The sequence below is a fragment of the Xiphophorus hellerii genome, chromosome 4, assembly GCF_003331165.1.
Source record: "Xiphophorus hellerii strain 12219 chromosome 4, Xiphophorus_hellerii-4.1, whole genome shotgun sequence".
Lineage (NCBI taxonomy): Eukaryota > Metazoa > Chordata > Actinopteri > Cyprinodontiformes > Poeciliidae > Xiphophorus > Xiphophorus hellerii.
Window position 1 is genome coordinate 16,169,972 of NC_045675.1, and position 24,240 is coordinate 16,194,211.

Consider the following 24,240-nt stretch of genomic DNA (forward strand, 5'->3'; position numbering starts at 1 on the left):
ATCTCTCCCATCCTGACTGCTATGAATTGTAGGATTTGTTTACATGCAAGTCATCATCTGGCACAGATTTCTCTTTAATAAAACGTTTAAATGGGACCTACAGTACAGACCAAAAGGTGTGTCCAAACGTCTGGTCTGTACTGTATTATACACTTATAATACATTATAAGCCTGTTATACACTTCACACATTTTTATACATTCTCTTGGGTCTCAGCTGCTTCTAAAGACAGCCTCAGGGCTTTAAGTTAATGTTTTTTTGGCGTCTTGAAATCAAGCCGTTTCACATTCCAGGGGCACTGCGCTGTTACCTAGCAACCCCCAGCAAAGCCCAGCCCCGCCACCTAGCAACCAAGCGGAACTCCGACACATTTGGGCAGCTGGTTTTACTACTGCTTTAAAAGACAAGTGTTTTGAATATTTAAATTCAGATGACAAGGTTAGGTAACACCATTTTAAAACTACAGTAGCTAAGCTGTGCGTAGCGGTGGCTGCAGCTAGCTGGCTTAGCTAATTCGCTAGCATCTGCTTGGTAGACAAGAATAAGTGCTTACTCCAAAATTTGGTATGTCAGAATCAAAATAGCACTTATCAGTAGAAAGTTAAACAATACAACAGCGGCGATAACCAAAGTGCAACATTATTTTTGCCACATTTAGGAAGAAATGTTGCTTTTATGTGTTAGTTTAGTCATGAACTTTATTACTTTATGAAAACATTTGTTACTTTTTGATAAAATATTGACTGGAATAGTTAAATTGAGAATCAAAGAATAGTTTTTACTGAAGCACAAAACTGAAGTGGACACAGCTACATTGACGGAGAAGTGGGTACAAGATGTGAATATTAGTCTGGCATGTCAACAATGCTAGAGTTCGCTGTTCAATGAATATCTAACCAGCTGATCAAATTTCCCATCTGTGTTGAAATCCAAATAATTTTTTCCACGGTGCCTGAAAACAAAAAAAAAACAAGAGGAACTTTTCTCAGCCTTTGCAGCTTTTGTTCTTTGTTTGATGCATGCTTGACTGACAGCCCAAAGGCAGCCAGAGGGAACTGAATTATAACATTTCTGACACAACTAAGAAGCCAGCGTGAGTTTTCTATCAAAAATGACAAACATGTGGAAGAGCAATGTTTTAACCCGACTCTAACATTTGTACAGTAAAACAGTTTTGGAAAGACTTGTTGCATTTCTGCGCAGTACAGTTCCTCCATTCGCTGCAGGCTTTGAATACTGCAGAAAGCTCAGGAAACTGCTTGGGTGTGTCGGAGCGCAGGTCAGAAGTCGCAGGACAAAGGGAAGGAAAGGAAACACAGATGGAAGTTCAGGGTCTGAAACTGAGCTGCATTCCCCAGGCTCCGAAGACAAACACCCACCGACAGGGGTTGTAGCGCTCTAATGAAAATCATCTGTCAGAGCAGAGAGCAGAGGATGGTGATGGGGGATTTGGGTTTTTTCTTTCACATTTTAATGATAAAAAGATTGATTGTTGCTGTCGGTTAGAGTTATGAAACTTTGGTTGTGCTGAGTCAAAAGCTGGATGATTAAATGTTCCTCCAAGTCAAGAAAACTCCCACATTTGTTTCATTTTTTTTGTGGCTAAACTCTACAAAAACGTAAAGCTTTATTTTTTTGTCAATTTTAAACTGAAAGGAAGCTGATTCTGAGGAAATCAAATCTACATAGGTTGTTTACAATGTTAGGGAAATTGTTTGCAGTTTCAATTCCCGTATTGAACAAAAACGAGACATTTATGTTCATTTAGTGTTTGAATGAAGCTGTTTGTTCTGTGAAGTGACGCATCAGAGCATCATAAAACCTTCCTGACTCCCGCTAAGCTGGGAAGGAACTGCTTTGTTGCCCAAACAGCCTGGAGTCGTGATTCACCTTAAAAACACAGAAATGTTTTTGTTAATTGAAATATTTCACCTTTTTCCTCACGCAGAAGCAACGATAATGACGACGTGACGAATAGGAAGGTGAACTTGGTTTTTGAGAAAATACAGACGCTGAAGTCTAGGGCCACAGCCAGCGCACAAGGCGACAACAAAGTGAGTGTCCTGTTGCATTGTGGGTGTTTTTACACACAGCTGCAGTAATCTTTGTCATGGCTTAAAGGCGGATATCTTTTTGCAAACTTAATGATGGTTTTGTTTCACTCTCCAAAGTAAAATAACGACTAAGCTTTCTGTTTGGTGACGCAGATTAAACAAAGTACAAATATAAACCTGCTCCTTTTTGAGCAAATAATGTAAAACTGCATGTCAGTCGGCATGATAATTAGTTTTATTTTTTCCTCTTTTTCTGTCTATTTGAAATAAATAAATAACCGTCTGTCTGTAAATGATAAATATCTGATTTGCTCTTGCAGTCGGTGGACCTGGCTGCACAGACCAAAGCTCTGCAGGAGCAAAACGCTGAACTGGAAAAAGAGATTATTGAGCTGAAGAGACAGCTGGAGGAACAAATGAAGGTAACATCATGGTAACTGCAGCTGTAACGCTGATGCCAGGCTGTTTATGCTGACATATCCCTTTAATGCTGAACTAGTTGTTTTGAAATATCCTTTAAACATGGCTTTGCTCTCTGGAGAGCTTTAAGGGATAACAATTTAAGGATTTGTTTTAAGGCCTTTGTTTAGATCTAAAGTGTCAAACTTAATACAAAAAGCTAATTTTTCTGGACAAAAGCAACAGCAGTGAAGCAGTTAGTTGGGTTTTAGTTTTCTATCAAGCAAGGTCAGCTTTATAAAAGATAAAAACCATGGCTGATAAAATCTGTATTTTGACGTCAATGTTTTAGTTGACACTTATTTGTTTTTTATTTTTTCCTCAACCTTGCGTTTAAATCATGTGCACATACGTCAGTCAGTGAAGACAGTCTTGCCATTTATTTTTAGGCAATTTTCTCTGAATAGGTCTTTACAGTAAAGTTTTTCACCTGCATTAATTATTAATTAACTCTGAGTGTCAATAAAATCTAATTTAAACCAGAAAAACTCATGAATGATATGTATAAAAATAAAGTCTCCATTATTATATGTCATGTAAAGGGATTAATAGATTATTTTTCATTTGGAGTTTAATTTTAACTGAACTCAGGCCTATTTTTATTTTTTTTCCCCCTCATTTCAGTATCGTCATATTTACCAAAATATAGTCAGGCTTTTGTCCTTGTTAAAGCATAAATAAGTTTAATTTTCATTCATCTTCATACTGCTTTAAGTTGCACTTTGTGCATATATTTTATACTTTAAGAGAAAAGTGTTTCCATTTTACTTTGTGTTTATAAAAACAATGAAGCAGAAATTTAGATTTAAAAAAAAAAGAAAAAGAAGTTGTTAAGAAATAAGAAATCTAAATGCAGGCAGCCAAAATATACGAGTAAAAATGTGCTCAGGTCAGTTTAATTGAAATACCATTTTTATCGGCAAACAATAAATAAATGAACCCCTGCATTGTGTTGTTGCCAGCGGACGAGTCAGGCGGACAGGCGGGCGGCGGCGGGCCTGAAGGAGCTGCAGCAGGAGCTGCAGCGGAGTCTGGATGAGTGCAGGCAGCTGAAGGAGAAACTGGCTAAAACCGAGGCTGAGCTCAACTCCTCGGTGGAAGAGTGAGCGCTGCGCAAATCATTAACCTTCTCGTTTATCTTTTCTGGGGAAACTGTCTTGTCAGTGCAAGTGATTTACTTCTGCTAAACTTTTAAAATGTGTTAATAGTTAAGCAACCTGTAGATAATGTTTGTTTGGTTTTTTTAGCACAGAGTGCGATGATTTGCGTTGAGAAGTTGGTTAAGGTGTTTCTGTTGCTTTCTAGACTTTGGGCCTTCTGCTGAAGCTGCTGGTTTAATGTTCAGGCTGATTCATATTTTAGTGGAAATAAAGTGTGTGATTAAATTTATGTAACGATTAAGCCCGTCGCAAACACATTGATCATTTTAATTATGATGATTAATACTTTTTTGAAGGGAATTTTTATTTTGAGAGTTCATCATTTATTTATTTTTTCTTGATTTTACGTGTAAGTGAGTTTTTTCTCCGGTTTATTTCTTGTTTTTGGTTGTTGTGTTTTATTCAGGATATTTATAATTTCTTCCAGTTCCAGTGTGAAGTGTTCTTTACAGAATTAAAGTTTATCGGTTTTATTAATATTTATTATTATGCCATTATCAATAGCCTTGTCACAATAACAAATTTTGCTGGATGATGAACTGTCCCAGAAGTTATTGCGATAAATGATAATATTGTGGTTTTGAGACGGTAATGGCTTAATAATGCAAGAATGCATTCTCAAAGATTAATAAACTTTAAATTCTAATGAATATTTAACACTGGAGCTGGAAAACATTTTAAATATCCAAAATAAATGAAGAAAACGACAAATAAAATGGATACTGATGTCTCTGTAAACAAAATTGTCTGGTTGAGACTAAAGCACCAGAATGAAGACTTTTGTCCAGTTTTTTGTAAAAAAAAAAAAAAAAAACAGACAGAAAAGAGAAAAACGATAAATCATGCAAATGGAAATGATTGAGTGTGTTTTAATTTATTATGCGGCTAATTAATTTTGTTGCTCATTGTGACAGGCCTAATTATCAATATATTGCTTGAAAAGAGTCTCAAAATAATGATATTTGCATTTATTGCAATAATTACTGGTTTGTTATTGTGGTGGGAATAGCATCAATTGGACTTTAATAAAGTCCAATTATCAATTAGATAACAGATGTTTATAATCTAGAGCCGTGTGGCTCTAGATTATAAACACGTCAAGGCTATTGATAATGGCATAATAATAAATATTAATAAAACCGATAAACTTTAATTCTGTAAAGAACACTTCACACTGGATAATTTATAAAGGCTCTAGATTATAAACATCTGTTATCTAATTGATAATTGGATTGATGACTCGCATGTTGTTGATTACAAAAGCTGCAGATTCTGCTGCGCTTTCACAGACCTTAGGAATAATGTTATTATTTAATAAATAATAACATTAACAGTAATCCCATGAAGGCAGGTTGCAGGTAACCTCTGAGGGCTCCCAGCTGACCACAGGTGTTCCCAGTTATGTGTGTGAATTACAGGTGCATGAAGGGCGGCTCTCCGGAGCTGACGTGTCCTGTGCTTTGTCAGGCTTTTCCAGGTGAAGATGGAGCGGGAGCAGCACCAGACGGAGATCAGGGACCTTCAGGACCAGCTGTCAGAGATGCACGATGAGCTGGACGCCGCCAAGAGGGCCGCCGCTGACGGAGAGAAAGACGTCCTCATGGCGGTGAGCCGCCATGTTGTTATCAGGCGGAGCTGCCAGGACAGACTTACTCTGTAGCTCTGTACGGACGTTTATTGCATCGTTTATTGTGATTAATTTCTTGTCATGGGAAGAATTTTGTTTCATCTTTGAGAAATTCAAATTAATGATGTTTAAAAAGCCCAAAACTGTTTGTATTGTCTGGGTTACTCCACTATTTTTCAATTAGAATATCAATAAATACCAAAAATTTAAAAATATGATTATAAATGTAGCTGCTGTGCAGTTTATGTGATTGATTTTAATTTTATACTCGTCATCCTGGTCTGATTGTTTCCAGACTGCCACAGAGTTTATTTCACACTGTGGCAGTTTTGTAAGTGTTTCTGATTAATTATTTAGATAAGTATTGTTAATTTTCTTTAAGCTAATGTATGGCTTAATTTAATTACATAATATTTTCTGAACAATTTATCTTACAGCCTCTGTGATCAAGCTAAAATAATCATGAGTGACCTGCTGGTGGTAGATTTTCTCACAGTAAATGATAGAAAATGACATTAAATGATCAGTAGTAACAGCAGGTTGGAAACAAAACGGTACAAATTGAGGCTTCATTGGTACAAATGTCCCATAACTGTAAAAGTTTGGTACAAAAACACCTAAACAATATATGGAAAGGACAAATTGACCAAGATTATTTGTGAGAAACTATTTTTAATGAAGATTTAAAAAATATTTAGAGGTTGAAAGGTTTTATTTTATTTTTTAATGGCACAGTTTTAATAGTTTCTGTCTTCAAAGTAAAAACACAAAATCTTACAACGTGTTTTTGGTCCAGTTTCTAGTACAAATATATTAGTGACAAAACTAACTTATAAATAACTTTTCAGCAAGAAATATGAACTTATATTAATGAAAATGTACTTTTTCTATTGGTAGATTATTTCATTGTAGCATGGGAAAAATGTCTTGTTATAAGTGAAATAATCTGCCAGTGGAACTAGTAATTTTCCATCAATATTAAGGGATTATTGATTTAAAACAAGCTCCTATCTTGCTGAAAAGTTACTTGTTAGTACACTTGAAATAAGACTAAACTAAGGTATTTGCTTCTTTGGTAAGATTTTGTGATTTTGTAGTGTTAGACATGATGCACACGGCTCTAGATTATAAACATCTGTTATCTAATTGATAATTGGATTGATGACTCACATGTTGTTGATTACAAAAGCTGCAGATTCTGCTGCGCTTTCACAGACCTTAGGAATGAAAACAAACGGTTTTAATGAGAAGAACCTCAGGATGTTGGTTGAACTCTGCAGCTGAACTCTTGTTTGAGATAACGTTAGCAGCTTGGCTTTCTTTGCTTCAGGACATGATGCAGCTGAAGGTGGAGATGCAGGAAGTGGTCATGGCCAAAGAGGAGCAGGAAGAACTGTTGAGGAGGCGAGAAAGGGAGCTGGCAGCCCTCAAAGGAGCTTTGAAGGACGAAGTGGCTGCTCATGATCAGGAGGTGGACAAGATGAAGGAGCAGTACGAGAAGGAAATAAGCAGGCTGCAGATGTCTTTGGAGGAGGCCAAGCAGGTAATCATCCTCCCTTCCCTCTCCTCCTCCAGGAGCGCAGCCTGTCTCAGAGCGGTGTGGAGATAAGCGCAACATGAGGGGAGCTGATAGCTCCGCCATATGTTTGTCGTCAGGCCTCGGCGTTATGCTTTAAAGCAGCACAGTTTGACATGGTCACCATTTTTGCAGACAGCAGGGGTTTGTAGATTAGCAGGGTTTGTAAAAGTCAGTGGCTGGCTCGTCTTTTACAGAAAAAAGGAGCCGGTGATACGTTTTGTACTTCATCACTTTGCTGTCTATTTTATTGGGATGTTGGAGAAAGACCCAAACAATAACAGTCCAACAATAATCACCAAACAGCTTTAATGAAGGTAAATTACACACAGATGGACTCTATTTACTGACAAGGTGACTTCTGACCGGATTCACTGTCTCTGCTGTAGTAAAGACAGCCCCACATTATGATGCTGCCACCACCATGCTTCGCTGGTCTCCTTAAACCAGACCACCATCTTCTACAAGTTTGCTGTCCCCCTATGTGGACTAGATATCTTGATTTATAATTTAGAGAAATTATAATTTTTGAGCTCTTTAGTCATTTGTTTAAATCAGAGGTGTCCAAACCTTGCAAATTGCAAAAATATTGCAATTTGTCTTTACTGCTCAACAATAAACTAAATAACAAATTAAGTAAACAGATTTTTTTTCTTTTTATAAAAACAAGATCATAAATCCAAAACCTCGAATGGTTTTTGCACGTCTTCCTTGTCAAATGAATCCAGATCTCTTATTATTTTGGGCTCGATTGAAGAAAACAAAAAACAAATTTCTTCTGTTCTCAAGTATAAAAACAACAGCTAGATCAGTCTTCATTTGAAAACACCTTCTATATTGAGGCAAGTTTTAACACAGCAATTAAAAGCAGATTTAGATGCACCAATGTTTAATTAAAAGTTTACGTCAATGAGTAGATGTGGTCCTAGTTACCATGACAACAGAAGGAAACCTGACAACTTGTAAAAGATGATCATTTTGTGTTGCATCTAACATTTTTGTTAGTAGATCTTTAATTTAAAAGTCATAGCTTTGTCCTAATCTATTTAAGTTATTCTTGAATTGTGGTCAGGGGGCCGCACAAATTCAGTTCAGGGACCCTAAACAGCCCCTGAACTGCAGTTTGAACAACCTTGATTTAAGCAGATTTACACGTGAAGGCTCATCCACATCCATTGGTCTTTGGCAGTTTGATGATATGAATCAGGAAATATACCATTAAATCACTTGATATTTAAAATTACAAAGACTAAACAAAAGTAAATCTACATTTGATTGCAGGTTTTATGAGTCAACATCGACGTTTTTATGGATTCAGAGAACTTCTTATAAGATGTAATTAATTAATTCAGTAATAAACAGTTTGTTACAAGCTCCAAAGCACTTTGTGGGATTTTCTCTTAATGGAATGATTCATTGGTGCAGAAGCCAAACCATGAAAGTATTATAAACTAATATAAATATCTGATTATTTAAATCTGGTTTCCCAGATCTCTTATTCCCTTATTTGACATCTTTCTGTTCTTCCTGTTTTTGTCCAGCAAACTGTAATTACAACAGGTGGACTCTGTTTACTATTTAAGTAACTTCTGATTGGTTACACTGAGTTTTGTACAGGGGTGACATATTAGACAGATTTTTATTTGTTGAAAAAGAAAAATTCATTCTTCCTCTCTTTCCACAAAATCGCATAAAATCCCAATAAAATGCCTGGAGGTTTGTGGTTGTAATCTGACAAAGTTCAGGCGATGTGAATAAATCTGCAAGGCATTGTAGTTGATGTTAGTAAATAATATCTTGTTACCACAGTGGCAGCTTTACGCCTTGCTGGAAAAGCGGCAGCTGACTTCAATTAACCTTTAAATTCCAACCTTAGCAGCGTAGATGTCTTAAAGTGATGAGCCGATGGTTTTCTGCAGATGGTTTGCATGTTTGCAAAGTAATGCAAAAGAGCTTAGATTTTTCATTTTGTAATAATTTAAATCACTTCGGCCAACGTGAATTATGCAGAGTGGGCAGTACTGAAAACGATATTTATCTACAGCTAGGAATTTTGTTGCTTTCAGAGTTGCATAAACAGAACAATCTGCAATCTAAATGTAGCTTCTCATTTTGCATGGGAAAATGATAAAATGTTTTCTTATCTGAGCCTGTTACTTTTCATACAAACATTTTTACAGGAAGAGATCTCTTGGAAATGTAAAAAAAAAATTGCAAATGAAAGTATTGGTTTCTGCATAGGGATACTTTTATTGACCCTTTGCCTGTGACGTCACGCTCTCCAGAACTCCGCCATGGCGGACGTAAAAACAGCCAATGCGCTCCTTTAAAGCTAGTCTAGAAACAGACATCTGTAACCTAACATCGCTTCTATTTAGTTGATTTCACTTTAAAAATGATCACAGGATGCTGCGCGGTCCTCTTCTTAAACAGACAAGGGTGAAAAACAAACTTGTCATTTCATTGTATAACTTTTAAATAGAAAAGATGCGGCGGCGTCAGTCATTATGACTGACAGCCCTCGGTGTAACCGCGAATTTGCAGCGAAGGCTTTTTACAAGGTCAGAAGACTAATGTTCATATACTTTATTGGCGAGTATGATTAGAAAGATATCAAGTATCGCAATGTGGAGAAGGTACGCGTCTAGTAACCATGGAGACAATGCCGCCGTCATGTAGCCTAGCATCTATGTAGAAAAATGGTTAGCATCTCGTCTTTTGTGCGTTTTTAAATCTGCCCCGGTGTAAGGGCTGTTTATGACATAGTGATAAAAATCATGTGGTGTGAATTCAATACTCCCGTCCCTCACTTCCGACGTCCATCATGGCGCCTCGAATGGTTAAGTGACGTAGCTGCGAAGGGTCAATAGTTGTGGTAGCTTTACGGGTAAAGTTGAATCAAAACTGGACGTGTAATCGTCTTTAATAGAGACGACATAGAGACTGGTCGGACAGTTTGAGCATAATTTTTTCCGTGTGGCTCATGTGCGTCCTGTTTGCCTCAAAGAGTGGAAGTCGTCGTTGTTCTGGGCTTCCTGAGGGCCGGAGGGGGTCCTCAGCGACGCTTTGCAAAAAAAGATCCAGGAGGAAATTTCCTTTTGTTGAACAGAGGTCCTGCTTCTCCAGGGAGTTTATCATCGGGGGTTTACCCTCGCCGCTTTGTAAAACACCTGGCCAGATAAAGTCATTGTTTGTTTCACTTTTGGAGCCTAAATGAGTCACTCACTGAAGTTTTTCCCCTCTGATTCAATGCAGGATTGTTCTAAAGCCGCATTTGTTGTTGTCTTTGACATAACATATGACTATGTTATTCTCAAGGCTGGGGGATAAATCAATTTGTCAAATTTTGGGATTTTTGAATATTTAATTTTGGGAAAATCAGGAATATTTTTCTTTAATGCCTTTTTATTTGCCTAATCAGTGCCATCTTGTTTGTCAAGCATGTTTTAAAGCTTTTAATCTTAATTATTTTAACTCTGATCAGGTCAACTCACAGAAGAGATAGTTGAAATAAAAACTTTTGAAAAGTATTTTTAATTTAACTTTAAGAAAAGAGTGTAAATAAATAGACTAAAATCAGAAATTGAATTTGGTATAAAAGAAAATTGTGGACAGGTTTTACTTTTAAGCTATATCACCCAAGTCCTGTGCTTTCACTTTATTCATCTTTATTTGAGTTTTAAGGCAACTTCTGGCAACTTCCCCATAGCAGGATGCCATGTGCAGCATTATATCTTCCAAGAAGTAACATTGCTAGATTGATTACTCTTATTCCTGACTTCATCTAGAGCCAAAGTATTATCTTCCTTTTTTCATGGCCCTGATGCTTTAGGTACGACAGCATATTAGACATTGTAGATTAAAAAAAGGTGTAATTGAGGAGCAATTATTCAGGTTAATGGCTGATTAATCTTGGACATTTTCTAAAATAAAATTACCTGGAAATATTTGAGTCTGAAGAGTCAAAAAATTTGCTAGGTAAATTCTTTGACTTCTCAAACTCAGAAATTTCCACGTTTTTGTCTAGAAAATACCTGAGATTAATCTTAGAATTTCAGCGTTTTTTTGGTAGAAATGTACTTTTTTTTTCTTTCCCAAATATGACGGCTCTAATACTCCGTCGTATTAGCCATTCTCGCCGTGTAGGAATGCTGGAAAGTGGAACACTAAATTGCTCTGTATGCATGCTAATTGCAGTGGCAACCCATCACCAATCTAATGAGCTGCAGTTCTCCCGGGCGCGCCGTGCCCCTTCTTCTTTCTGAGCCCCTGGAAAAAAAAAAAAAAGTGGGTGGCAATTGTGGACCTCGGTCAATAATGAATGATGAGTTTGTTTCGCACAATAAAAGCAGCGGGGGTTGGGACGTGCTGAGTAAGTGGGTCAGTGTGCTGGAGGAAAGGGGGTGTGAGGCCAACCCCCGTGAAAGGAATTGGGGGGCCTGTTTTGTGTCTTAACTTGAAAGCTGTATTGTGTTTTTGATGGGCTGAAATCTGTGGAATTTTATCTGGGTTGAAAAATCTTGGCCGTACCGATTAGGCTTCGCTTATTTTCACAAGTATTACATGGCGATCGGCGTTAACAAAAGCCATCTGCTCGTTTGGAAGCGGGCTCACTGCTTTGTGGCGGCGTGTGAGAAACGCAGAGGGATGATGTTGGGCTGGAGGAGATGAGGTTTCTCTTTCAGGAATGTCGGGGTCAGTTTGGAGAATGTGCACCCTGTAGACCTTCATCTTTACTCAGCTCCAGCTCCGTTACACTGTACCCACTCCCACTGCGGGAGAGGCTCATATCTTTTCACTTTGGCCTCCTCAGGGCGCAGTATTTGTATCCCCATCTCTGCAGCGTTCCAGATTCCCAGTGATGGAAGCTTTAATAGGTCCCAGCCCTTTCAAACTTTAGAGATGGAGTCTTGTGCTTATCGCATCATTTCCAGCTCTTGTTATGGGTCACCAGCTGACCTAAGCCATTGTTATCAAGCCCTCATCTATAACCTCAATCCCCAACGCTGTATTTTTTAATTTCAAAGCTCCACAGTGTCTCCTGCTCACCTGAATGCAGTTTATTTCCCGGCCTCGCTCCTAACCCAGCCCGCCTCTCCACTAATCTCTACCAGCGTGTGAACTCAAGTCTCGCTGTCTGATCATCAAACTTACACAGCCCAGAAAAGACTTCCCCCTCAGGCTTGTTGTGGAGGTAAAGACTCCAGCGTGAGTCTGTATATTTGATGATAGCGCCGTATTCCCCAGCAAAGCTCTGGGAGACGATTTACCAGACGGCTGGAAAGAAGAGGAATGAAACGTAGGACGGCCAGGCAGGGAGGAAATTGTGATCTCCACACAGACGGCAAGAAATTAACAGTTTATCCCACGTGAAATATGACTTCCTCTGAGTTTTCAAATAGTCATAGTGACAACTTTGTAGTCTGATAGCTTTGAACCATCTCAGGAACAGGAACTAAATACTCAGGGGGTTTTGCCACAAGGTGTTTGGTTCAGAAATGCTGCTTGGCAACTTTATGTGGATTAGATGAAGTTTCCACTCTATTCTAGGAATCAGGTCTAACATCAAGGGTAATGTGACTATCTAGTTAAATTAATGCTGAAATTGCTGTAACACTGTTTATTTTCTTGCATTGTATTTTGCCATATCTGGACCTGAACATGACAAAAGAAAGGCACTTCCTCAAAGGTCAAGATCCATCTATAAATAAGGTCTATGAATTATGGTGTTTTGCTTCCAATGTGACCCTGTTTTATATAGTGTGTGGGTATTAGGATGAAGGATGTAAAATAAACAGCCTTTTTAATGTTTAATATTCTCTTGACCATCTGGGGATGAAGGGTTAATGCTCTCTAAGAAGTCTAATTATTGAGAAAATAGTTTGGGATTATGGCTGGGTGATATGGCTAAAAAACATATCAGGAGATATGCATTTCATATCAGTCACTATGGATAATTATTGATTTGTTTTTTGTTTCAAATATTCAAAATGCTGCCAAACTGGTGATGTGATGTTTCCTCTTTTGTCCAGAATTTCCTCTTGAGCTGTTGGTCTCATTTTCTCCCTTCAATCTACCTTTATCTTTTTTATTTTGAGGCAATGTGGAAAAACCTTAAACTGTTGTTGCTCAAGTTACTCAACAGGTTGTTGCTAGGTAACCAAAGAGTGAGTGAGTTGTTGCTAGGTAACCAAAGAGTGTGTTAGTTGATTTCAGCAACCTTACTTAGCTGGCAGTTAGAAGTTGAGCGGCGAAAGACTTTCCTCTCTTTTCAGTGAAATGATGAACTTTCTGCTAGACATATTTTCTGTTAATATTTATCACATATCAATCGCATTTTATATATATATACTGTATATATATATATATATATATATACTGTATGTACAGTATATATACTGTATATATATATATATATATATACAGTACAGACCAAAAGTTTGGACACACCTTTTAATTCAATGAGTTTCCTTTATTTTCATGACTATTGACATTGTAGATTCACACTGAAGGCATCAAAACTATGAATAACACATGTGGAAATATGCACTAAACAAAAAAGTGTAAAACAACTGAAAATACCCCTTATATTCTAGTTTCTTCAAAGTAGCAACCTTTTGCTGTGATTACTGCTTTGCACACACTCTGCATTTTCTTGATGATCTTCAAGAGGTAGTCACCTGAAATGGTTTTCACTTCATAGGTGAGCCCTGTCAGGTTAATAAGTGGGATTTCTTGCCTTATAAATAGTCATGAAAATAAAGAAAACCCATTGAATTAGAAGGTGTGTCCAAACTTTTGATCTGTACTGTAGATATACAGTATATTGTTTTTGTTTTATCACCCAGCCTAACCTTGGATGCCACCAGCTGGAGCCATTTCAAGCTTTAAGCATGCTGAGATGAGTGGATCTTCCACTGAAATGTTTAAATTCCGATTTCTGAGATGTACTAGAAAGTCCCAGTTCACAGTCTGTGTGTTTTGGTTTGTTTCTTCTCTATGTGGTGACCTCATAAACACCTTGCCATTCATTGGTACGGGTAACTAAACAAATGGAAAATGCAGGAGCTTCACATTCATCAGAGCTTTTTAAATTTATCTTCACAACTGTTGTAATGGTCCATTTTCTTTTGTTTCATTGTCTTTGCAGAAATGGTTAAATCCTCTCTTTTTGCCGCTTCGTTGTCTCTTTCTAGGTTGTTGACAGGAGTTGCTTTAACATGATTGTTAGCTGGTGCACAGACAGAGGCCTCTGTGTTTGAGCTGTTAATCTTTGTACTTGAACTATTGTGTGTTTTGGGTGTTTCCTCTCTGTCTTGTGAGTCGTCTTCCGTTTATCTTCTGTGGCCGTCGAACTGGAACATGTCTCCGTAAGTTAGACAGGACGGTGCTTCTTGTCTGACTGGTGTCTGAAAGTGATGCGATATTTTGCAACAATGAATGCCCTGTAGTTTTGGTGACTGTAATCACAGTGCCAGCTTTTGAGTTGGATGATTAATTTCGTCTTTAACAGTTCATGGTTTCTGTGTGCATCAACTAATGAAGTCACTGAGAGTTGATACTGAAAACAACTAAAAAAACCTGAAATAATAAGATCTTTGATGTCATTGTTCACTTTCTCCCTCTTAGTTTGTTCTGAGATGAAAATTCATCAAAATATTTCCTTGAAAATAGTTCTGGTTTCAATGTTGATTACAGTTGTAGCCGCAGGTGTCGCCATGTCGGGGTAAATGATCTTGCAGAGGCTCTGAACGGACGCAGGTTACCATGGTTACTGTAATGCTTCAGTAAATGTGCAGTATGACTTCGCACAGAGATCCTTCTAAAAGCTGGCAGCTTTTTCTGTTTTTCTGAGACGAGACACGATTTACCTTCTCCCTTGACCAAAACGAGATGCCAAAACGTCCAGTTCTTCTTCAGTCCTTCCTTTCAGTCTGAGACATTCTAACCTTTCGCTTGGACGGTTCATCGTGTTCAGAGGTTCTGTGTCTTTAATATCCGTATGTAGCTGAGGAAATCAATTCAGCTCTTTTTCACATTTTGCAAGGGTTATTGAAGCCTCTTTACCTTGAAAGTTGTGGATAAATTCAAACAGCTGATTTAAGAAACAAGCACAGGTTCCAAACAAAAGCATTTTCTTTCTTTTTGTTGAGGTTTTTTAAAACTTGCAGATTCAGAGCCACTAAAAGTTTGGAAATGGCATAATGATGCAAGTCTGTCCTCTCAAAGACTAATAGTCTGTAATTTCTAATCAACATTTAACACTGGAACTGAAAGATATTTCAGATATCAAAAATAAATAAACAAAACAACAAATAAAATGGATACTGAAGTCTGTAAACAAAATTGTCCTTCACAAAAAGGGGCTAATTGGGACCAATACACCAGACTGAAGTCCTTTGTTGTCCAGTCTTTAGTAGAAAGAGAAAAACAATTAATCATCCAAATGGAAAGTATTGAGCTTGTTTTCATCTATCATGCAATTAACTGGGTTACTTTTCATGGTGACAAACTTATATTTTATCCCTAAATAGTTAAAGTGTTTTTAATAAAATGTAAGACTGAACTGATTTTTTTTTTTCTTTTTTGGTTGTTTAGGGCATAGAGTAGTAGAGTTTTGTCCATCCCACACCTATTGCTAAAATCTGCCAGTCAGCTGGCTGAAATAGTGCTACACTTTTCCCATATAAGTCTTTTTAAAATCTTTCCAAAATGGCAGAAATCTTTAAAAAATGGCAGTAAACCTTGAGTGTCAAGGTGAAGCCCAACATATTTATTTCCCCAAGTGGAGCATTATGGCTTTTGCTATAATGCTGCACTTGGTACGTATCTAAAAAACTTTATTAAAAATTACTTCGAGTTTATTTCAGTTGTAGTAGGAATGGTGACTGAAAAAGAGAGAAAAAAGGAAGATGGGATGGAGGAAAGTTTTAAAGGATAAAGAAATCTGCTTTTACATCTGCAGAACAAAAAAAAACAAAACGGAACTGAGTAACCACAATGACAAAACATGTACATACTGTATATCACAATAACAACAGCAACACTGAAATGTACTAATTAATGTAGGATGTATTTAGCCGCAGCCAGAGCCCAATGAAGAGTGTATCGGTAAACACCTGAGTCCAAACTGAGTGTGTGTATAAAATATATCTGATCATGATAAACATGGACAGTCGTGGTTTGAAATGGAATATGTTTTTAAGTAAAGCTGTTTTAAAACTACATTTGTTAGACTGGAATACTCATAGCTTAGCTAATACAGCTTGTTAGACTCATATTACTTTATAAGGTTTAGAGTGGGAGAAACGGTAATATTTATCTTTTAAACTACTTTTAGTGGGTGTTTATTCTCTAGTTTTTCTTGTGTATCAAAGTCAAATTCACCCTAGTAATCAATTTTAAACACGATTAACAAAAGCAGATTATGTAAAACATTTTTATTACATATTTCTTTCTAAGCGCCATGACAGTGAGGTATTTGTAGTACTCGTAACCTAAGAATCACACACTGACTATACCTGCTTTTTATCACCTTCACTCAAAGAGTGAGCTGGCCTCTTTCGCTAACTACCTGAAAAATGCATTTATTTATTTATTTATTTATTTATTTAAAGGTGTGTTACACCCAACCTGGCAAAGTTATGAACCTCCAATATCCAGGTGTCTTGATTAAAAAAATAAATAGAAATTTCAATAAAAATCTACCAGACGTATGAATAATTTTGAGCCTGCCCAAGATCAGAAATGGTGGAAAGGGGAAATGGTGAAAACATTGTGGGTTAATAATGTTGGAAGTTATGTTAATATGAAACAACATTATGACAATTTCTTTTTCTAACAGTGCACAGCCCTAATTTATTGCTCTGATTCTGTTGGCCTGGTTTGGATTAGCCTGTTTGTAGATGTTATTTATACATCAGGGTCAGTTTATCTGCAAATCAATTTCTTTTGTGATTTTGAAACTTAATCCTTTGTGGTTTTTGAAAAGAAAAAAGGCTGGTCAGTCCAGAAGAAAGAGTGGCGATGTGAGCGCAGCACACGACCTGGAACATGCACTTCACCTCGACGTTTGCTCTGCGCTTCAAAGACTGCACAAAGTTAGTTAATGTGCAACTTTGAATAAACAGTTTAAGTACACACAGAGACCCAAGTCAAACTCAGAGTTTAGGGTAGAAAATGGAGAAAATAGATCAGCATTAACTCATGTTCACAGTGACTGTGTGGCATAATTATGAAGGAATCAATCTGTAATAGCTAACTAAGTCATGTTTTGTTGAATGATAATTTTCCATCTTCTAGTTACTTTGACGAAGCTCTAGTATTGTTATTTGAAAGATAAGTAAAAAATGTATATTTAAAGTGTTTTCTTGGGTAGAAAGTGGATCTTTTCATACAAGCACTTATGTTTTAGTTAGAAATAAACCTGATTATCTTACAGGCTTGCTGCACTGACTCAAATTAAAAATAACATTGCAAGGGAGAGTCTCAAAACAAAGGAGGTTAATGTTATTTCATCTCCATCCTGCTTCCTGTCACAGAGCAGCAGCACTGTCCTTGTTCATAGTTTAAACACATGCAGGCTAATGTGGGAAGTGGGACAGGCAGAAAGAAAGTATTGGGTTTGCTCTGGTGTCCTGTTTGTTGTTGTTCAGTGCTTTTGTTATGTCAATGAGCACTGTGTTAATCTCCTCATACTCTCTTACCCCCTTTGTTTATTTTTAGCTTCACCTCAATTATGGCAATCAGCATAATTCTGAAACGAGCCAAATGGGTCTGAAGAGGACAAAACGGCAGTTTGGATGCAGATATTTCCTAAAGTCAATGTGCTGTGAAGAAATGCGCACCATATTAAAGATTTCTACAGTTTTTATTTACATGTTTGAAGTTAATTATAATATCTGGCAAAGATAACCTTTGTGAATACATAAGCAAATCAACTTTACTGAAGGGAGGCCTGCGTGGCTTTAGGCGACTTTCAGTTTTGTGGTGATGATCTCACTGTTCTCCGCTGATTTACGTTTTCTCCATTTCTAGATAATGGTTCTGATTGCAGTTCGCTCAGTTATTATCAAGGACTTTGTTGCCCATTCCAGGCAGATTGATGTCAAAAACTTTGGTTTTCATCTGCACTTGAATTCCTTTAAATCGGAACATGATGCATTTCTTTTTGAGATCCCTTCATGTTGTCAGACAGGTTCTATTTTTAAGTGATTCAAACTTTAATTGCGCAGTATGATGATATGACTGAAAAATGTATCGGTACATAATGGTTTCACATCAGTTGATACTGATAATTATTTTGTTTTTTGTTTTAAACATTTGAAATACTGCCAAATTGGTAACGTGATCTTTCCTCTTTTAACCACAATTTCCTCTTGAGCTGTTCAACTCCACGGAGTTGTTTTTTATTTATAAGCAGTTTTGAGGCACAGTGGTGAAACCTTAAACTGCTGCTGTGCCACTTCCTCAACAGATTGTTGCTAGGTAACCAAAGAGTGAGTGAGTTGCTAGGTAACAAAAGAGTGAATAAATTAGTTGATTCCACCAATCTTGCTTAGCTGGTCGGGAGAAGTTGAGCAGCTAAAGCCTTTCCTCTGCCTACATCTCCCAGAATGCTGAGCAGTTCTGGATCAAAGTTTGGTTAAATTATTGACAATTCAATCAGACATATTATCTATTGATATGTCTATCGCAATATATATGTTGTTATTGATTTACTATCCGGTCCTACTTGCTCAATGAGTCAGGTTTGCTTTGCCTTAAAAAAAAATTAAAACTGCATTCTGTATTTTTCTCAGTTTACCTTTGTCTGATATTAATATTAGTTTGATTATCTAAAATATGTAAGTTTGACAAAGAAACAAAAACATAATAAGTCTGAAAGAAGCAAATGCTTTTAGTAATTCTAAGGTTAGTAATGGTAACCTTGAAAGAAGGTTCAAGGTTTTGTTGAAACACAAAAATGACAGAAACTGTATTTATGTCATATGAAGGCCTCATTTTGTTTCTGCCTAATATAAATTCTTATTTGATGGGTTTCATGTCTTTGAAACTGATACATGTTTCAAAGACATGAAACTGATACATGTTGAGCTGGGGATGTTGTCATCTCTTTAAATCAAAGAAGCAGCGATGAGGGCGGCTCTGAAGCCACGGCAGGAACTGGTCTGACTGGCCTGGACGCACTGAAGCAGGGAGGCGTCCGCCGACTTTTCTTCCTCTAGAATGTTTCTCTGCTCTTGCAGAACAAAAACAAGATGAACTGGCCATCGCTTTTTTTTTTCCAACACCTGTCACAGATAAGGTAATAAAGGAAAGCTGTCATGATAAGATGGTCTCTTAACAGCTGTAACTTTATCAGATTAGCTCAGATTTTGGATATAAAGTCTCATAAAGTGCAAGTTGCACAAAGACCTTTTAGATAAAACACATTAAATATAATTTAGCCGGAAGATTTTTGTGTGGTTCACTATTTTCTAGCAATGTTGTTAGTCTTTTGTTCTAGCAAGTTTAAAATAAACTTGTCACCTGGTTAAGAACAGCTGACAGCAGAGGGCGTGTGTGTGTGTGGGTGTGTGTTTGTGTGTGTGTGGTCATGCATTTGTGTGAACACACACACGTTCAGTGACAATCTGCATGAGCAGCACAACAAAGAGGAGCCTCCCTGTACACAAAGATGACCTCAAGCCCTAAAATATTTTACGCTATAGAAGCTAATGTTGAAGGTGTAAAACGGTAGCAATAGATTTTTACTGTTTTTATCTGTAATTTTAGTTATGCGGGTGTGTACTAACCACGCTGAAATGACAGGGAGCTGCCAAACCAGTTATCTGACATTCCTCGCCACAGAAAAACATTTGAAAGCTTGTTCCTCGGTGACGTCGATAAGGGAGTCATCTCTTCGTTTCATTTCTCTGATCTTTCTTTTTTCTATTTTTAGTTACTGCTTTTTCCATAAATACGTACAGTTGCCTTTAATCCATTAGTGGCCGTATTTGTATATATTTGAGGCTGTGTGTTACTGGTGACTCCACAATGGACACGATCTACAATAACTTAAGTATTAAAATTATTACAGGTAGTCATGTAGTATGTAGATAAAAATATCTAAACAGCTGATTGCTATTGGCAAGTAATAATCCTCCAACAAGGTCTTGACATAATTCATATAGTTGATGTAAGTTTGTTGTCTTCCACCCATATTTTTAAGTGTAATCCATAATCTACAATGGCTGTCCTGAAGCCTAGACCTCAACCACAAAACCTTGTGTGCTGTTCAGGTCAAGTGTTTATATTGGTATGTAAAAGTTTAATATTGTGTTGGAGAAAATCTGCAATAAATTCCAACTTTTTGGGTAATTCTTGTTTTTAAATGTTTATTTTACCCTAGGTCCGGACAATAAAGCTGAAAAACTAATCACAATATAAGCATTTGATATCACTCAATATCAATAATTGTTTCTATGGATAATTATTGATTAGTTTATTGTTTTAAATATCTTAAATACGGTGACCTTTCCTGTTTTATCCACAGTTTTCACTCCACTCTGTTGTTTATTTTGAAGCAGCTCTGACGCTCTGTGGCGAAAAAATTAAACTGCTGCTGGCAGTTACTCAACAAGTTGTTGCTAGGTAACCAAAGAGCGAGCGAGTGAGTTGCTAGGTAACCAAAGAGTGAGTAGTTGATTCCACCAACCTTGCTTAGCTCACTGTGAGAGATTTTAACAAGAGGTTGAATATTCTATAACATGTATTATCTATTGATGTTGATCATGTGTCTGTCCCAGTATATGTTTTTATTGATTTATTGTCCAGACCTATTTACCCTGAAGGAGAAAAAACAGATTAGATGAATCATTAAAAGCATAAAATGAATGACTCAGCTGCCTAAACATCCAAATACGACCAAGATGTTTCCATCTTAAAATGTGCATTGCTTACTTTCCTGTCACAAGTTTTGTTTAGCACCTTTTAATCACAAGTACTTAGAGTTTATTAGCGGTCACATTGTCACCCTCTTCTGACTTTTAGTGGCCGTCAGTCATCAGGCAGCAATAAATTCTCACTTTGCAGCCTTCAGTCATGGCTTATTGTGAAGTGTGAGAGACTTACAGGAAGGCTCTGTCCTTCAGCGTCCCTCCAGCTGCGGAGAGAAAGTGAGCTCGACAGATACCTTTTGTTAAGAGGCATTTGAGTTGCTTCTTCATGCATCATAGCTCTGCTTTCTGTCTGAGAGTCACACACTCATGATTCCTTTGAACTGAAGCGCCTTTCCTCTTCGCCTTCTGCAGAACAGCGCAGCAGTGGTCCGAGAGAAGGCTGAAGTGGAGGCAGCCAAAGGACAAGCGGAGGGCCAAGCCGGGCGACTCAACCAGGAGATCGAGCGACTGCGCAGGCGGACGAATGAGCTGGAAAATGAGGTGGCTAAACTCAACAGGATTATCGACGAGGCCAAGCTGCTGGAGAGCAGACTGGGAGACAAAGCTGGCCGCCTAGAGGTGCAAAAACTCGATACAAGTCAAATCTAGTCTCTGATCTACCTATTCAGTAACTGATATAAATGTTTTAATGGTGTAATGTGCAAAAACAGAGAGAGAAAAGGCAGTTGGAAGAGTCTCTGGCTGAGATCAGGGAGCAGGAGGAGGAGATGTCTCGCGCTAACCGAATGTTGAACATCCGACTGGAAGATGTGCAGGTAAGACGGCATTCACACCAGTCCTGTTTGGTCCACTTCAATCCAACTCTGGTTCGTTTGGAGAGTTCTCATCTGAACTCTGGTCCTCCTAAAAACCGACGTCTCGATTCAATTAAAGGGATCTCTGGCGCAGTTTGAATGCACATGTGGATGCAAGCGAATCAGAGGCCGCTACAAAAACAGGGTATTCTGGGTAAATACAAGCAAGCACAAGAGTCTAGCGCTGGAGGGAAAAATGGATTGTAGTCTTTTACCAAAGACAAAAGAGAAATCCTACAAACACTAAAATCTGAGGCCTCTCCATTTTTGTTTGTCTTTTGTGAAGAAGGAAGTTGCACTCATGTCTTCTTCTGAGGTTTTTGTCGTTTCCTCATGTGGTTCTTGGTGCAGCGCCACCACAGGCGAGGAGGGGAACAGGTGTTTTAAAGGGTTTGGATCATTTGACACAATGCAGTGTGAAAGAGAACCAAACCAGATGAAAATGTTACAAATGTTGCTATTTTGATGCTGAGTTATCAGGTGTGAAAACACCCTAAGAGTGGTGACACTGCTTGAAGGTAGATAAATGTTCAGTTCAAAACTTTTTGTTTTTTTACTTCTTTTACTTGTAGAAGAACCTGGCCAAACTAGACTTTGAGAACAAGGAGCTGGAGGACAGGCTACAGGAGGAAAAGTCTCAGAAGGAGCAATTTAAAAACATGAAGAACAACATTGAAGATGAGAGACGTCTGCTGGACCGGACGGTGGAAAAACTGCAGAGGGAGGTGAGGGCACTTCAGGCTTTAATGAGAGCAGTCATGTAAGCATAAGAAAGAGCTTTTCTCACATGGTCAACCTCAGCTTGACTCCAGGTTGGCTGTCATTAAACGTTTAGTCAAATAAAATTAAGATCCACATTAGTTAATTGGATTTTTGTTCAAAAGATGGAGAAACAGTAAGTATATGAGGTACTTTAGGTCTTAATGGGAGGAGAAACTGAAATATTGGAAAATATGTAAACTAATCCAACAAAACACAGGTTTATTTTTACTTTTAACCAAAAATGTTATACCCTTTGATACTTCTTTATTATTCAAAATAGCATGTTTTTGAAGTAAGCATCCCACTTACAAGAATTTTATTTGATAGATTCACACAAAATAGTGAAATAGAAGGGGGAAAAAAATTATGTTTTAAAATTTTTGGTGAATAAAAATGTATAAAATTGTATTCAATACATTGTTGAACCACCTTTCTGGGGTTTGTCTCTGTCTGTTTGAGCATCTATTTGGTTTGGTTTAGAACTTGGTTTATTAATCGGAATAATCAATTGTTGAAATAATCGTCAGCTAATTAAGTAATTGATTAATTAATTGCAGACTCAATAATAAAACCACTTGCTGAAAGAACACTATCAGAGCAAATATTAAACTGAAACGTTGCATATAAATTTTGCATTGAAGATAAAAACACAATTGTTTGTAAATATGTTTTACCAAAAACTTTTCAAGTAGCATAGTTTTAGCTTCACTTGGTCCAAATTCACTAAAGAAATTCATTTTAGGCAGTAAAATGTTTATTTTCTTATTTAAAAATGGAATTGAATTGTTGGTTAATTTGCATCTTCTAATGTATTTTTAACATTGTATAAAAAGGTTTAAGTGGTTGGTTGAAAAATCTGCAAAATGTGCCAGAGTAATCAATTAATAAAATAATTGAAAGTTGCAGTTTGGTTGTAATGTCACAAAGTGAAAAACAAATTAAAGGCCATGAACAGTTTGTAATTTCTCCACACATCTCACTTTCTGCTGCCGTTTCTTCCTGCCTCGCCTGGCCTGCAGATGAGCGATATCGTGGAGGCGTCTCAGTCGTCCACTCGCGAGCTGCAGGAGCAGATCGATATTTATAAGGAGAAGAACCGGCGGGAGCTGGCAGAGCTGCAGCGGCTCCTAAAGGAGAAAGGACAGGAGCTGGAGAAGTTGGTGCTGACCACCAGAACTCTGCAAGAGGAGGTAAAGCTTAAGGACGATGCGATCTGTGCTTGTACGATAAGATGATGGTCAGATGTAGGTCATCATTAGTCAGACTGGCTCATGCAGAGCAGCTTCGTAATCACTCCTCCTTCAAAATCACGGCCTCTGTTAAGACAGTGATGTCACCTTTTAGGTATTTCTGCCTCCCCCTTCCCTCTGCAACCTCAAACATGGTCTTAAAGTGAGCGGCTGGAGCACAGGCTGTTCTTTATGAATGCTTGACTCAATTGTTCAGCTAAAAGAAAGACATTGTTTTCTCTTTTATATCCCACTGATTCTTGGATAAAGGTGAAAAACATAAAACTTAACTCATGACCTACGCATTATTAACAGTCGGAATCTCTTTTCTAGTCAGCATTATGGAATGTGGAGAATGTTTGTTTTTTTTGTTGGAAACTGGATTAGATGAATGTGATTATTTATGAAGCACGGCTTTATTTATACACCAAACATTTACCGAAGGCCGAGCGGTTGACATAGTTTTTATGGTTTTATGCCACACTGCAAAGTGAAGCCAGAACTGTGTGTAAAATTAATGTTTCAAATGCAAAAAGTGTAATAACCTCTGTGTTACATAACCACTTAAAAAAAATACTGCTTTATTTTAACTCTTACTTAAAGGTTTTATATTTCCTGCTGCAGTTTTTCCTTTTT

At 37.5% G+C, this 24,240-nt stretch overlaps 1 protein-coding gene across 1 annotated transcript in view; it reads left to right on the forward strand.

Moving 5' to 3' along the window:
• Positions 1-24,240, forward strand: part of cgnl1 (cingulin-like 1) — a 44,942-nt gene that overhangs the window by 9,239 nt on the left and 11,463 nt on the right. The window contains exons 4-12 of the mRNA XM_032560417.1: positions 1,949-2,054; positions 2,375-2,476; positions 3,476-3,615; positions 5,141-5,279; positions 6,631-6,843; positions 21,171-21,377; positions 21,470-21,574; positions 22,186-22,338; positions 23,395-23,565. Of these exons, the coding sequence (XP_032416308.1) occupies positions 1,949-2,054; positions 2,375-2,476; positions 3,476-3,615; positions 5,141-5,279; positions 6,631-6,843; positions 21,171-21,377; positions 21,470-21,574; positions 22,186-22,338; positions 23,395-23,565 (1,336 nt within the window). The remainder of the gene's footprint in view (positions 1-1,948; positions 2,055-2,374; positions 2,477-3,475; positions 3,616-5,140; positions 5,280-6,630; positions 6,844-21,170; positions 21,378-21,469; positions 21,575-22,185; positions 22,339-23,394; positions 23,566-24,240) is intronic.